The sequence below is a fragment of the Acanthisitta chloris genome, unplaced genomic scaffold (genome assembly GCF_000695815.1).
Source record: "Acanthisitta chloris isolate BGI_N310 unplaced genomic scaffold, ASM69581v1 scaffold69, whole genome shotgun sequence".
Taxonomy (NCBI): domain Eukaryota; kingdom Metazoa; phylum Chordata; class Aves; order Passeriformes; family Acanthisittidae; genus Acanthisitta; species Acanthisitta chloris.
In genome coordinates this window covers 299,589-313,336 of record NW_008689704.1, presented here as the reverse complement: position 1 = coordinate 313,336, position 13,748 = coordinate 299,589, and the positions used below count along the sequence as shown (strand labels likewise).

The 13,748-nt window shown below is 38.3% G+C and overlaps 1 protein-coding gene across 1 annotated transcript in view; it reads left to right on the top strand.

Moving 5' to 3' along the window:
- Positions 1-4,303: 4,303 nt before the first annotated feature.
- DIAPH2 (diaphanous-related formin 2) overlaps positions 4,304-13,748 on the top strand; it is a gene marked incomplete at both ends in the record, with an annotated part of 145,840 nt that continues 136,395 nt past the window's right edge. Inside the window, 3 exons of the mRNA XM_009081519.1 lie at positions 4,304-4,336; positions 6,723-6,899; positions 8,465-8,569. Of these exons, the coding sequence (XP_009079767.1) occupies positions 4,304-4,336; positions 6,723-6,899; positions 8,465-8,569 (315 nt within the window). The remainder of the gene's footprint in view (positions 4,337-6,722; positions 6,900-8,464; positions 8,570-13,748) is intronic.

Below are 13,748 nucleotides of genomic sequence, written 5' to 3'. Positions count from 1 at the left end.
GCATTTATGAGTGCGAGTGACACGATTCCCATGCCTCTGGAATGTTTTCCCTTCCCTCCTGTTTGAGAGCAGTGCTGAGGTATCTCCCAGCACTGCGGTTGTAGAACGGGTGCCCTCTGCTGTTAATGACTGACCACCCGGGGTGACCCTCTGGCATTATTTAGCAGGAGTTGTCCAACTTATCTTCTGGGTATTGCTGATTTCTGGATGGTCAGTCTCCTGGTGGGAAGAGCAGGGAGTTTCCTGGCTGGGAGGTGGCTGCCACCCTCCAGTCAAAGAGCATTGACTCAGTTCTGCCAACACGAACAATTTTCCAGCTGCATTTTGGCAGTCTGGTGTAAGGTGTTCCCATGTGACTTGGTTTCGCTTCGTAGTGCCCCGGGGAATGTTTACCTTCATGCTCAGGTTCTAGGTTAAGCCTTACTTTAAAATTTCAGTGATGCATATGTAAGGAGTTTGTGAGCCAAACAGCTGCAAGGCAAACAGGGCTTTTCCATATGGTGTCACATGGACCAAATGTAAATGCACAACAATAGTAACAAAACTATCAGCATTGCTAATTTCAAGTGTCTTTGAGACAGCAGATGGGTCACAACAGTCATTTCAAGATTTTTTTTTTTTTTGAAACACGGTGAACGCTCCTCTAAGTGTGAAAAACATTGCACTAAAGCAAACATTTTGTGATTTATATTTTTCCTAATTCTTTAGTAATGTCAGATGTACTTCATCATGGGTAAGGATCTCAAAAGACCTAAATGAGTGTGTAGGTCTGGTTTCTGCACATCAGCTAGTATGACTTGGGTATCTGTTCACAATTTCCTAGGTGCCTTTTTAGATGTAATTATAAAATTGTACACATTAACAGATGGTTAGATTGTCTAATGGGAACATTATTCATTCCCTGAACTGAAGAACAGAGAGGTTGTAGGAGTGAATTCTATTTTGTGACTGTAAGACCTAGATTGAAGTTGCAGACAGGTCTTCATACTTCAGATGTTAACCAGTTTTGCCTTTTGTCCCTTTAAACTCCCTTGGTTTAGGTACTCATATGGGAAGTTATTTCCTTCCTGGTTATATGCAAATATATTTCAGGCAATTAAAAAACAATTGTCCTTGAGAGAAGCTTTGCCATGTCTTTTGCAGGTGTTGAATTCAATGTAAATTTTAGAAAACAGTCATATCATCTCAGTGTAAAAAATTCATGAAAGTTAAGAGAAGGTGAAGTTTATTTGTTACCACTGCTCAAAGCAGTTGGAGCTGTTCCCTGAGGGTGTAACCTGTGCGTAGGAGTGTGTGTTGCAGCGCTCAGAGGATTTGCCTGGGCAGTGGAGTGAACATTGCTGTTAAGTTTAGAAGTTACCCAGCTGATCACTGTTTCACCATACAAATGGTGAAGTGAGTTACTTTGTTTTTCAGGTGGAAGTGAAAGTCTTGAGTGTGACAAGCATATAGCAAAGTAATGGTAAGATAATCACCCCATGTAAACACACCTCAGTTTGCACTCATGGCCAGCTCAAGTGATCTGGAAAGTCTTATTAATACACGAGTTAGAAAAAGATGTAAAAAAAATAGACTTGCTGTGAGTTTTGCATTAAAAGTTAATGTCATCATCAAGTTGTTTAATTCTGTGAGTGTTGACACTGTTGCTGCTGTAGCCTGAATTGAGCTTGGATGAGGAAATGGTGATTTCTGTACCAAGAAATGTTGTGAATTGTTTTCATGTGCAAGATTTCAATTACTCTGAATATTAACATGGCTGAGCCTGACCTTTTCAGATAAAGCAATAGTCTGGTGCAGTTGCATTAGTATATTGTGTGATTTTTGTGTGCCTTACTATCAGGATCTGTCTGCACTTATGCAAATAGTCAGATACTTAGAGTATTGGGAAGAGTAAATAAAAAATGTTATTTTTGACTATTGATAGAGTGGCAAGGCTGTGTTGGAAAGGGAGAAGCTCCATCACTTAGACTTCTAAGTGAACTGCTAAGTAAATCAGTAGGAAATAGTTCATTGGTACAGATGTTGAGGAAATTTGGTGGTTTGTGTTGGTATTAACATCTAGGAGAGAGATATGCTGCTGTCTTAAATGGTATGTATGTTTATACATATAAAAATCTGATATCACGCATCTGCAGATAATTCATCATAGAGATTTTTGCAAAACCTTTTCCTTTGGGACTGCTTCTAAAAACAGGGAGTTAGTGTCTTTGACAAGCTAGGAAAGGGGTGATTTCTATTTGTCTTGTGTTGCTCTGGATGTCTTATAGATGGCTGAAAGAATAATGCTGGAGGACTACAAAATCTGTGACTCCTCAAACTTCCTTCTAGGGAGGTAAACTACTTCTGGTTTATGTTCTGAAATCAGACTGGAAGTGTGATTTCTTTGTTAGTGAAAGAGATTGTCAGAATTGTGTGAGAATCTGCAGGTACATAACTGCCTTGACTTTGCCTCCAGCTACTTGCAGTTTCTCTCCTACCTGTTAAATGTGTTGCTTATCTTGAGTAGCTGCTGGCAGCAGTGTGGCTTAAGCACCATGAGGATATCTGGGAAGAATTCTTGAGGTGTCTGAAAAAGTGCTGTGTGGTATCTTGTTTTAGTATTCTGTATTTTGCCCAGAGGAGTTTGAATGACAAATGCAATATAAGTGTAAAGATGGGGTAGATTATCCTGTTCCAGGTTCTGGGAGAGATTGACAGTACTTAAATGAGAAGGGGGAAAAAAAATTTTAGTACAAGTAACTGCTAAAACAGATACAGAGTCTGAGAACTTCTTGCTTGCAAATCTGTCTCTGGTTGAAATCATGGTTAGGCTTTACAGCATTTTGCTCAGTAATCTCCATGAAAAGGAAAAGGTTTATTTACCAGAGTATGGTTAGTTTTGATTTCAAGCTTATAAGCTCCATACTGAGTCCAGGCAATGAAAGTCCAGGAGATGTGTAGCTGTAAGGAAAAGGGTTAGGAACTGTTAGGGCAGTTTGGGAGCTGAAGGTTGGTGTCAACATCTTAGATGTACAGATAGATGTCTGTACTGGGTCAGGCTGAGATGGAGTTTGTTCATGGCAGCCCATATGGTGCTGTGTCCTAGATTTGTGACCAAAACAGTGTTGCTAGACCATCAGGGCTTTAGTTTGTGCTGAACAGCCCTTCTCAGTGACTAGGCTTACTGCTCCTAGCATGCTCCCACCTGGGAGCCGGTGGTGGTGTGGAGCTTGGATGGGGATACAGCCAGGGCAGCTGATCCAAAGTGACCAGAGAGATACTCCAAACCATGTAACATCATGCTCAGCAGTAAAGCCAGGGCTGTGGGGTGGGAGGAGGTGTTTTTCCAAATTAGCAGCTGCTCAGGGGTTGGGTAGGCATTGGTCTGCTGATAGTAAGTGATGCTTTTGCATAATTTGTTTATTTTTCTTCCCTTCCCTTGTTAAATTGTCTTTATATCACAACCATTTTCTTGTGGTTTTCTTGGTACTTCTGATTCTCTACATGATCCTGCTGAGAAGGACTAAGTGGCTGTACGGGGATTGACCTGTTAGACAGGGTAAAGCTACCACACTGTACTTCTGGGTGCTCCTTGAATTCTGTCCCCCCCATAAGTTCTTGACCTTAATTACCTCTTCATGACGGCTCTGTGTGCATCGAGCAAAGTTCATGAACTGAATGCTTCCTGGATAGTGACTGTTGATATTGCTGTGAAATATAGGTGGCTTTTTTGGATATGTATAAAATTATAATTTTGGTGATCTTTTTCAGCAGCATTTTGCTGCTGTTAAGGAAAAAGTGAGGAGGGTACAAGGGAGGGAGAGGTGGTGTTGAGTGATTTTTACATCGTGAGTTCACTGACTTTAACCGGTTCATCAACCAATTGACATTACTCAGTGTTAAGGAGAAATTGACAGAAGGCTCCTGAAGCTTGGACACAGTGAATTCTCCTCAACTCTGAGTCTCAAAAACTGTCAGAACTGAGAAAGTCACACAGGTATCTGCTGACGCAGTCTGAAGTCCAGGAGTCTGTGTTTGTTTTGGAAAGATTTCTAAGAGATCTCTGAATTGGTGTGCAGTAGTGGGGGTGTTACAGCAGTGCAAGTTTCAGATTCAAGAGTTCAGTGCTCAAAAGCCAAGGTGCCATGGGATGCAGTAGATTCATACTGATTTAGCTGCAGCTTTGTTAGAACACTTAGTGACATTTCAAATGTTTGTTTGAATACATGAAATATAGACTTCTTTATTCTGAAACTATAGGTAACACTGTCTTTTTTTTTTCTTTGATTTGTGTGTGTTGTTTTTGTTTTTTTTTTTTTAATAGAATATTCAAATAAAAACTTTGGCAGATGATGTGGTAAGGTCTTTGTAGCATCTTAATTTGCAATGGTAACTCCACGCTGCATGCTACTTCAAATGTTGTGGACAAAATAACATATTCTTATAAGGATATTAAGCATTAGATTTCAGCAAATTGAGTGACTGTTCCTAAAGATTTTAATTTGTAACTTCAGTTGAAGAAGATTAATAATGATTTTTATTTGGAGAAGGTTCCTTAGCCACATTCTAAATACTTTAGTAATGCTGTGGATATGTTGAAACTGTTACTCAACAGTCCAAGTGTTATTTCTCTTGACCTTCTCTTTAAAATAAAGGATCTGCAGTAGTTCTTCAAAGTTAGTTGCCACATGATTCAAGTGGAACCATTTGAGGTGATAAATGTGTGCTGAATGCCAAGCAACAAGTTTGTATTCAGTAGCATTAACTTCCTAATGCTGAATACTTTGAAACTTGTTGCAAAGTATTTTGTCAGAAACTTATATCAAAATTGATTTCATTAAAATTATAAAACTTGTATTTTATATATGGAATAATTAAGCCACTCTGGATATTTCATTAATGATTGTCTGCATGTCTGAAGTGAGGAAATTGTTCCTCGTAATCATGTAGAGGATTAATTTGGGGCTTTAAAGTGATCTCAGCATTGCAGTCTGATTAAACAAATTTGTTGTTAATAAGTCATACTGGAAACAGATCATAGTGTGGTGAAATTGGACCTTAAATGACTTTTTGTGACTGCTGAATGGGCTTTTTCATGTAACTGAGCAGTAAAACTGCATTTGATGTATATTGGCTAAATTTGGATATTGCCTTTCAGGCATGATGTTGTATCCTTGGCCTTTTCACTAGGCTATGCCCTAATTTTAGTTTCCAAAAATGTAGTTTAAACTATTCTAATAAGGGAAAAAATGGGATTAGTGTAATATTTTTGCCTTGTTAAAGACATGAACAGTATCCTTGTAGGTATTGTGTTTCTGTCCACAAATGTAAGTTTTTTAAAGAAGAAGGAAACCCAACCCACCTCCTTTCAAAAAAACCCACAAAATCCCCCCCAGAAAGCTCAAAAGAAATTCAAAGGGAATGCAGCTTATCTAGGGATACCTTATCTAGGGATGCCTTCAAAAACTTAAAGTAGTCTGGCAGGACCTCAGAAAAGCATGAGGGAAAAACCAAACAATTCAAAAATCAAGAAAAAGAACCAAAATGATGACAGAAAAGGAGATTATCTTCCCCATACTCCACAGCACTTGGTCCTGACTCACAAATCTAAAATAAATCAAAATTTTCTGCAAATAAATACTCCATTACCCTTTTCAAACCTCACAGAGGTTGTTTAATTGTAGCAAATAGAAATTTTGGTTTCTAGTTTTCATAGAGACATGAGTACCTGCCCTGACTGATCCTGGTAACCCTACATAAGCTGCTGATAGAGGAAAGCACATCTTCATGAGGCTGTTCAGTGCCTGAAACAAATGCACAAGCATTTGTTGATGCAAACAGTTCATTGAGAGAAGTTGCTGTAGGCATAACGTTCTCAAAATGAACTTGTGTATATATATAATTAAAGACCATTATTAAATCAAACAATTCAGGCTCTATTCAGAACAGAGTTATCTATTAAAAATACATTAATAAATGGCCTTATAAGGAAGGTGCTGTTGTTGGTTGTTTCCAGCATTAACCAAGTAACCAAGTAAGCATGCTTTAAAGAAAAAAGGTGGAGGTTTGGTGTAAGGCCTAACCCAAGTGAGCCCTAAGGGGTGAGAGGCCATGGCAGACTGTGAGATGCTTTACTAATGTCTGTTCTGTGTACCTAGCTCTGGATGGCTGCTGCTCTCTGAGTAATCCCTTACCTGCCTGTTATAATTCTGCACTAATTTCAGGAGTCCCTACTCAAAAACACTTCAAGGGATTGTCAACTATGCTTGGAGCTTTAATTCCTCTACAAACTTTATTTTACTTTAGCAGGATTTTTTTTTCTGAGCCCGATAACTTGTGAGTACCCCCTGCCCAACACTGCCTTTTTCACTTGTCCTCCAAGGACTTAGAGCTCTCCAGGTGAAGGAACACTTGGACGTTACCTTTGTGGTACCACGTTATTCACTCTCAGGATTATTAGGGAGTAATGGGAGAAGATGAAGATTTTCGGAGTTTAACCTAGATGATGCAATTTTGAAGCTGTGAGAAATAGCCATATTCCTTTTGCATGTGACCTGTCGTGAATTCACCTTACATGTTGTCCTTCTGTGAAAAGCAAACTGTGAATATGAGAGTATTTTTACCTAGAGTTCAGTTTAACTCTGCTGCTTGAATTAACAAAAAAGTGTGTGTATTGCTGCCGTGTAATTGGCTGCTTTCCTATATTTCTATTTCTGCTTATATCGGAATGAATGTCTTTGCAGCGTGACAGAATTACGAGCTTCAGGAAATCGGCAGTGAAGAAGGAGAAGCCTTTCATTCAGCATCCTATCGACTCTCAGCCTTCCATAAGTGAAGTGCCACATGCCCAGGCGCTTGTTGACGAGCGCTGCATGAACCTGTCAGAAAAAGAAGTTATGGATCTCTTTGAAAAAATGATGGTAAGATGATGTGCTGCATCATTTTGTGAGGTTTGAATTTGTTTTCTGGTTAGCATTTTTTGCGTAGCAGTTATTTTCAAATACTCAAATTTTCTCAGAATCATAGAATTTTAGAGGTTGGAATGGACCTTACAGATTGTCTAGTCCCAACCCCCTACTTGTGGGGAGCAGTAACTACTTGTGAGGGCACAGCATAGCATAGGCCTGATAGATCAAAGTTGGCACCCGATCAGTTGAGTAACTCAGAGAATGCCAAGAGTAGAGATATTTAAATTACTTGGTCTATCTCTACAGGCAAAACAGGCAAAAAGCCAAAATTGAAGCCTTAGACTGATGAAGCTCTCAAGACCTTAGTTACAGTACTTAGATACTGCTGTTGAAGGACAGTTTTTAATGAACTTAATAAATAGCTTTGGAAAATAGTATTTTCCATTAATAAGGTATTAATGCATAGAAAGCTGATTTTTTGCATGGTCTTGGATATTCCCTGTCATAGCATCACTTGGCAAGGTTTGTGGTTCTACTCCAAAACTTTCCTGTTAAGAGTTACAGAAGCTAACTCTGAAGGAGGTGTGGGTTCTGCCATGCACATTGGTGATGGCATGTGAAGTATCAGGAAGTGAGTTCTTTGGAGTATTTTTAGCAATGCTCTCTTCTGTATCATTCTTTAAAATTGCTGTAAACTTCCATGCAGTCTGTATGGCCTAAGAACTGTCTTGTTCCATTTTGCAGTTCTGCTTTGTTCAGTGAAGCTGTGAGTCTCTTCTGAAAGATTGGCTAATTGTTAATTAACACTTGCTTGATTTGCTTGTTAGATTAAGGGATTAGTTTTTAACTTTTCCAAGTAATGTTAATTGAAGCAGACAATAGGTCTGTCTTCCAGAGACTTAAAGTTCTTTGACAAAGCTGTTAGCTAGTAAGTTATTACTGGAACATTTACTGGTTTTAGTTGATAATCTGAAGTTACTTTGACTTTTAATGGCAAGATTTGTCATGACTAGCAACAATTAAATCGTATTTAATCAGTTATTAAGTTAAAACAGGCAGCTTTAGAGTTCATCTAGTAGAACATTTTGACTTTTGGGCTTGTTTTAAAGACATAAGTAGGAACAATTTCACATCTACCCCTTCCTCAAGCTAATAATCCATGTAACAACAGCCTTTTGATTAGATAGTGTGGGAATGGTGTCTGTTCTGATAAGATTTTACTAAAACACTAGAACTTCACAAGAGTTAAAACTTATGTAGGAACTTGAGGTGTAGAATTTGTTTGTCCTCTAGTTTTATTTTTTGAGCCTGATCTCACCTATGTTAACTACCCTTGAGGCAATGGTAATTTTGGCCAAGACTCGAAAACAGTGAATGCTTTGGGTGGCAGAATTAAACAAGGAAATGGAGTAGCTCAGAATGAAACAATTGCATGCAGATAAGCTGGAAAAAGTCACTTCTGTTTGTTTAAAAATGAATTGTTTGTTTTTAAAAAAGTAGTCTAAAGAAAACAAAGACTCATAAGAACAAGGACTAAGAAGTAGATTGTTGATGTTGTGTGGGCTGTTGCTTTACAGGAGGACATGAACCTAAATGAGGATCGGAAAGCTCCTTTGAGAGATAAAGACTTGACCACAAAACGTGAGATGGTTGTCCAGTACATTTCTGCAACTGCCAAATCTGTAAGTACTCACCTCTCCAAGACAGATGAAAGTAAGAGGCTTAGCTTCATCAGTGTTATGCTTTTCAACCTAGGAACAAATTTTTTTGTCAGCATTTATCTAAGTGTGGGAGAAAAGAAAACTAAATCAGTACTAATATACTTGTAGATGCAGCTGCATCTGAGGGATTAGTTTTATTTCAGTTGCTGGAGTTGCTTCCTTGTAAACCATAAGAAATTACAAATCCACTGATGTAGAGTCATGGATGGAACCTGAGCATATTTCTCTGGAATTCTTCTTAGGGATTTTTGGTGCCACAAGTTTTTGGAAGGGATAACATGACTTGATGGTTTCAGTAATGATGTATGTGCTGGATTCCTTGATTCAAAGGATGGTCTTAAAATGAGTTTCAAATTAGATTTTGACTAGAAAAAAAATATTTAGACCTTTTATTGGTGTTGATCATTCTCTGTACTTTAATTGTTTGATTCCTTGGTAGGTTCATGCAGAATTTTTGAAGTCTGTTTTTGGGAGGCAGAACTGTAAGAGAATGACTGGATATCCCAATATTTGTTGAGGTGGAGAAATAGTTTCAGCTAGTGAAGAGCTGCAATTTATTTTCTGCAGGGGGAGAATTAGTACTAGTTAGTTATAAAATGCAACAGTAATGTTTTTGGTGTGTTAAAAGTTGAGTATGGCAAATACAGTTCTTACCATCTGAGAAGAGGATATGCCATAAGAATTCATGAGCATTGGATGAAACATATATATGTGTATATATATGTTGTGATTTTCTTAGGAACAGGTTTTGTCCTGATTTGTGTCACTTTCTGGTTAAAGAATTTTAAGGAAGCTCTTGGTGAATGAATGCACTGAATGAACTGAAGAACTGGGGAGAAGTGGTGGTGATGAATAGCTCTGTTTATCCAAGGGGCAGCAGTGACAAAAGTGACAAAATTTGCTATCAGCTTAGTTCTTAAGTAAAATTAGTTAATGCATATGATTTTATTTGGGAATTAGGATCAATCTCGTCTCTTTTGTCACACTTAAGTTACTGTGTGCAATAAAAGGTTACTGGAAGTGAAGACTATGTGTAGAGCACTTCTTCAAATACTTCGTGGCAGCAGTGCCAGCATTTCTGCAGAGCTGAATGCTGAATACAGCAAGCATGAAATAATCTGTTTTGTAGTGAAATATACTAGCAAATAAGATTATTTTGGTGTCTGCCTAATGAATCTATAGGCGTGGACTGCAAGCAATACAGTGGACTTGTCTCGTTTTAACCTTGAAAATCAGCTCTGCAGAGTTAAATTTAAAAAAAATTAAATGACAATGACATGCAATTATTATGCAAATGCATTGCATGAAGCATTATAAACTTGAGTGAGGAAAGGCTTGCATTATAATGGGAAAATGGTGATTTAGTTTCTGAGAGGAGTGAAGTTGCTGCATGAGTTGATCTTAAACAAAATCCACAGTCCTGTAGTTTGTGCTGGAAGGAATCCAGTGCTTAAAGCATGGTCAAACTAAACATACAAGGTATTAGAGAACTGTGCAAGCTCATGCAGTGAATATTATTAAAGTTCCTCTTAGTGTCCTTTGCCTAGACTGTCTTTGGGCACTATTGCTTATGCTTTGTCAAGTTTTTGTCTTCTCTTGATAATCAGTGTTAAATCTTAAATTTTTCTTAGTAAGCCAAAATGTCTGGTTGAAACCGTGGAAAGTCACAATGGAAGTACTTGAAGTTCTTTTCAAAAAGCAGCCGACAATGTTGGTCTCTGTTATGTGTACTGATGTTGAGATGTAGCTGCCTCAAGTCCCCTAGTGTTGGAGCCAAGTGAGGAGAGCATGGCTACCATTGCATGGCTAACTGCTGCTTAACAGTTGCCTTACACGCTCTGCAGCACGAGGACCTGAACACAACTGGCAAAATGTTTGTCAAAATGTACTAACCATTTGAATCATCCTGAAAGATCCTCATACGTGAATGTGCTCTTTGAACTGAAGTCAGCATCAGTGTGGATGTGTTGTACACATGCAAGATGTTTTTCCTTGTGGAAAAATGGCTCGTACTGAAGTCTGTGTGCTTCAGTATGTCCTCCTTGCAATTGAATCGCAGCATTTGAGTGGAATCGTTTGAGGTTGTTCAGCAATACAAATTGCCTTTCTGTAGCATGTTACCCTAAGTTAACTTTTAAATAGGTAGCATCTTAATTGGTTTAAAAAAACCTGAAAAATCAGAGCTTAATTGTATAATGTTGATTGGGATCTTACAATGGAGCAAAACCTCATTTTTGCTTTGAATTTCATCTTCTCTTTAGTGGAACTGCTGTTTTGTTCAGATGAGTTCAAGCTGAAGAATTGAGCTTTACTGCATCATCAAGTGTCAAACTTTCTTTTCTTTAGGATTGTCTTCCATGAAAATGCTGCTTGCATTCAAAATGATCTGTCTTGAAATTTTGTCCCATTCCTTTGGTCACAGATAATGATCTGTGTTCCTTTTTTGCACTGAAAATACTTGGACCTTCTGCTTAGAGCTCACCAAACACACTTAACAGTTGATGTGGCTTTTCATGCAGTACATTTCGTGTTTGTTTCAGTTTGGCTTTTGAGCTTTCTCCACTCATGTGAAAATATCACTTTCATTTGCTGATGTTGTCTTAACCAAATGATTTTGCATTTGGTGCTTCATATTCTCTGCCTGTGTGCCATGTGCAGCATGTTGATGATGCTTTTCCAAGACACTTCTGTCTTCAGGGTCCTGAGTGAGAAAGGAACCTTGGGTTTCAGTGGATGAACAAAGCTGTCCATTTCCTTGGAGATGGAGGACATAGAGAAGCTGATGAGCTGGGTGCTTTCACGTGAAGTGATTTGCAGTGCTTCAGATTGCTTCTCTCACTCGAAGAGAAAGATCGTTGGCCATGGAAATTGTACTTGAGAACTGGAATTCTGTTTCAGAACTGAACTTGGTGACATTTCATGCCATGTTGAGTAGCCGAAGATTGTTGAGAGAAGAAGGTAGTCAATTAGGAAAAGAGATTGTTTGGTGATGACAGTCCAACTTGTGCTTCTAGAGGTTCATCAGGAAGAGATGAGGGGATTGTGAAAGCCTTGCAGGGACTTATGCTTCTGAAAGACTTCCTAAAGGGATAATCTAAAAGATAAGAGTAGAAAATAAAGCAGGTAGAGGCTGAAGAGTCATAGAATCAACCAGGTTGGAAGAACCTCCAAGATCAAGTCCAACCCTATCATGGTTACTAGACCATGGCACCATGCCACATCCGGTCTCAGCTTGAAAACCTGCAGGGATGGTGAATCCACCACCTCCCCTGTGGGAGTCAGTGCAGTCAAATTCAGATCTCAGAACAAAATCAGACTCTTAATCACGTAAAAGTGGTTTTTCAATGAACTGGCTGCTGCTGCTGAGTAAAGGCCTATGGTATTTGAGCAGAAATCCACAGTCCTGGTGTTCCCAAGGACATGGTCATTTGTGCCAAGTGATAGAACAGGGCACAGATGTGCTGCCTTCCTGCAGAGTTTCCTCTGTGTGGAAAGTCAACTTTTTGTTCATGAATATGCAGAGATGCTGTTCCATGGTTAAAGAGAGAAGATGGCATTCTGGAAATCACTGTTTAATTATCCGTGTAATTGAAAGCATCCATACCAAGCATTGAATGGAAATGCCATGTGAGATTTCCTGAAATGCAAGTTAGAGTTATAACTGTAGGCTATGGTTTTGATTATGAGAAGGTAATTAATGGCAGTGGTGACATCATCTGAATAGATGAAAAGCTCCACAGTAAATGAAGCTGTTAAAAGTACCAGGAAGTCAGTATGCCCTTAGTGCTTTCTGTAGTTTTCTGTGTCATTTGTAAAATATCTGACCTCATAATTTTAACAAAATGGCATACTTAATCTTTGGAGATGTAGCTGTGCAAGCTGGGTGTGTAGCTATTTGTTGGTAGATGTGTAAAATGCTGATGATTCAGCAACAGAACATAAGAACAGTAGAACGACTGTTTTCCTGTTGAGAAGCTCTAACTCTTAAACAGTTTGATAAGTAATAAATGAATGTAACTGCTACTAATGATTAAACACCAAAAAAATGTGTGTGATGCTACATCCTACTAAGTACTTTGCTGTGTTTATTTATGCATTATTATTATCTCTTTTACACAATAACCTCTCTTGGCTGACCACTGCATGCAGATAGTCGGAAGTAAAGTTCCGGTGAGTACAAACATGATAGTTTTGGTTTTCTCTTCCATTTTTAGAGATTAGGCTGGAATATTTTGGACTTTTATCTGGCATTTAAAAGTTCACTGGGCATAACTGAATCCATGTTTGATCAAAATGATTATCAACCACCTCAAGCAAGTTTGTCTTCCCAGTATAAGATCATTGCTTGCTCTTCTGACAGATTTGCTTTTAAGTTTTCAGGAGTCTATTTCTGACTATTTTAGACTCACTGAGCTCATCTTTTCATTGTGGGCAACAAATATCTCTTAGGCATTCACAGTTTGTCATGGAAATGCAGCTGCTGGATAGCAGTGTGAGAATAAGAAGTTTAGAGGATTCAGAAGGTCAATTAATAAGCATAAGATGAGATCACTTAGAGCATAACCTTTATTTAAGGACTCATCTAGATTTTATTGTCATGATCGAATTCAGTGTTGGGTTTTTTTTAACCAAATATCTGGGACTTAATTTGTTGGACTGAGTTCAGCAAGTTTTTGTTTCCTGGAAAATAAAAAGGATTTTTGGAGGAATAATTATATATACATTTAAAACAGTGGCTGAAAGCAAATCTGTTCTTTTTAATTATGGATGGAGTTTACTTTTGATTGCAGCCAAAACAGGATTTTCAGGTACTGCAAGGCTTTCTACATAGGTCATGTTCAGTAATTACATCCTGTAGGAAAAATAACAGAGAACAACCTATGGCTTAAAACTGTCTAATCATCCCCTCAGCTGTAGTTAAATATGTAAGAATATCATGTGCATGGATAAAGAACTTTGTTTTGGCTTTGTTTTATTCTACGTGGTCTTTAAACAGACTTTTCTTGTGTTCACCAGTACTTTTTAGTTTTGTACACAGTGCTGATTCTTCTGCTGATGGAGGAAAATACCTTCACTGTGCTTATGTATTTAAAGATGTTTGGTTTTTGAGGGGACTAATAAGTAATTTTCCAGTTCACTG